The sequence below is a fragment of the Myotis davidii genome, unplaced genomic scaffold (assembly GCF_000327345.1).
Source record: "Myotis davidii unplaced genomic scaffold, ASM32734v1 scaffold647, whole genome shotgun sequence".
NCBI lineage: Eukaryota > Metazoa > Chordata > Mammalia > Chiroptera > Vespertilionidae > Myotis > Myotis davidii.
Window position 1 is genome coordinate 694722 of NW_006298634.1, and position 2699 is coordinate 697420.

The 2699-nt window shown below is 38.1% G+C and overlaps 1 protein-coding gene across 1 annotated transcript in view; it reads right to left on the bottom strand.

Annotated features, from left to right (window-relative positions):
* Nucleotides 1-2699, bottom strand: part of TMPRSS15 (transmembrane protease, serine 15) — a 105403-nt gene that overhangs the window by 85108 nt on the left and 17596 nt on the right. The window contains exon 5 of the mRNA XM_006774457.1: nucleotides 1969-2017. Coding sequence (XP_006774520.1) covers nucleotides 1969-2017 — 49 coding nt within the window. The remainder of the gene's footprint in view (nucleotides 1-1968; nucleotides 2018-2699) is intronic.

Genomic DNA, 2699 nt, shown 5'->3' on the forward strand with positions numbered 1-2699 from the left:
ATTTTTCAAGTCATCTATCTATTTTTTTAAAAAAATGTATTTTTATTGATTTTAGAGAGGAAGGGAGAGGAAGGAGAGAGAAATAAGAATATCAATAATGAGAGACTCATTGATTGACTGCCTCCTGCACATCCCATACTGGGGATCAAGTCCGCAACCCAGGCATGTGCCCCTACTAGGAATTGAACCTCAACCCCCTGGTTCATAAATTGATGCTCAACCACCAAGCCATGCTGGCTGGGCCATCTTTGATGTTTTGAGTATAAAAGATGATGTTTTAAAGTTATTAATAATAGCTAAATAGGGGATTCATTAATTTTGTACTGGCTGTAGACTTAAATGTTCTAGGTTAATCTGATGTTATTTAAATAGAAGCTTGGGTTATGCTTAGACCATAGGCTTTGGGGACTTGCTTTCAATTCCTGAGTTTGACACTAAATAGCTGTATGACTCTTTTTAAATGAAAAAATTATTACCTCTGTACAGGATCATTTTGAGAACTAAATGAAATAATGTTTGTAAAATATAGTACCTGGCCCAAATAAATATTTTTAAGAAAGAGGCTTTCAAATATTATAAAAATGGTCATGAGTATAGAGAATACCAATAGTATTGGTGTCTTTATGGTTCTACTAGAGGCCCGGTGCACAAAAATTTGTGCACTGGGGGAAGGGATCTCTCAGCCCGGCCTGTGCCCTCTCGCAGTCTGGGACCCCTCAGGGGATGTCCACCTGCTGGCTTAGGCCTGCTCCCGGGGGGATCGGGCCTAAGCTGGCAGTAAGACATCCCTCTGGCAGCCCAGGAACCCTCAGGGATGTCCACTTGCCAGCGGGGAGCAGGCCTAAGCTGCAGTCAGACATCCTTAGTGCTGCTGAGGAGGTGGGAGAGGCTCCCGCCACCACCGCTGTGCTGGCAGCTGCCAGCCTGGCTTGTGGCTGAGCAGAGCTCCCCTTGTGGGAGCACACTCACCACCAGGGGGCAACTCCTGCACTGAGCGTCTGCTCCCTGGTGATCAGTGTGTGTCATAGTGACCAGTCATTCCCAGTTGTTCTGTGTTAGGGTCAATTTGCATATCACCCTTTTATTATATAGGATAACAAGTTTTGCTTTAAAAATCATTTATACATAAATTTGATATTTGGGATTACTTCTGAAATATTCAGAAAGATTGTATTAGTTACAATTTATGAGAAATAGATTTTTAGAGAAGCAAAGAGTTGGCAGAGTCAAGATTAATATTCATAGCTATGACTTCAATTTAAGTGATTTTTCTATAGAAGAATAATTTTACATTTTAAGATAACTGAGTTAATTCTAAAAATATTGATAGTGGTGTGATCTTGATAAAACAAAGTTCTACTTTTAAAGAGCAGTAGTGATCAATTGTAGTTAGAAAGAGGGAGTGAAGAAAATATTGGAATAGAGCAAAGTTAACATTCAAACTTACAATCTTCTTTCCAAGCTGTGCAATTCATTTTGAAACCTTCTTTCCCTCATTCCTAATGACCTCATAAATGTTATGGTTTCATCTCTAAGACTGTAGGATCAGAGCTTTATTTTTGGGTCACACACACACTTTTCACTTTAAAAATCACATATATAAATTTGATATTTGGGATGACTTCTGAAATATTCAGAAAAATTATGTCATTCATGATTTATGAGAAACAGATTTTCAGAGAGGTAAAGAGACATTCTCAGTGACTCACACTCTCACTCACACTCATGCATGCATACCTATGTATATAGAGTGTAAAATATGGAATTGGAAGTGCATATCCTGGGCAGATGTAACTGGGCGTTAGGAAACCTGCCTATTATGAACTACATTATTTCTTACCAAATGTCTGCTTCTTACATTTTAATATAAAGACTAAGAGTCTCAGAAACAGCTACTAAAAAAGGAATCCTTCTGTAATGTCATGGAGTTTGATGGTCACCAAGTTCGTTTTTAAAATGTCATAGTACTGACCTGAAGTTGTTGCAGGGCTCAAAGTAGGGAAACTCTCCAAAGACGCTATAATAAAGCAAAGTGGATTTAAAGCTTGGACTTACAAAACATTGAGTGCAGTTGGAATATTCATTCAAATAGGATTCCTGCTTTACCTTGTTTCATGTTAAATGCTGCTGTTATTATTTGATTGTGATACATTTGATGAATTTCCAGAATCTGTATATTCTCTCTGTAAAATTTGCTTATGTAAAAAGTTTGCTTTATTTTAATCATTTCATAAAATATCTATTTATCATAGTTATATAGAATATAACTTATACTTAAGGTAGCTAATGTAATATTACACACCTGATCTTGTCAGACCTAGAACCAATGGTGTTGCTCTGAAACTTATGGAAGACACCAAAATAATCCTGTACATAATATCTGCTGGGAACTAAGTTTTGTCTGAGTATACAGTGCTTTTCACATAAAAAAATAGCCATTTCTTCACTCTTTAACATGTTTAATAGTTTTAAAAATATGTGTATTTTTTTCCTTAACAAAACTATGACAGCTACATAAGATCTGAAGGAAATCAAAGGATGTCTTATGGGAGTGGGCCTGGCCTAAGCCTGCAGTTGGACATCCATCTTGCAATCGGGACCACTGGCTCCTAACCACTCACCTGCCTGCCTGCCTGATTGCTCCTAACCACTTTGCCTGCCTGCCTGCTCCCCCTAACTGCTCTCCCCTGCTGGCCTGA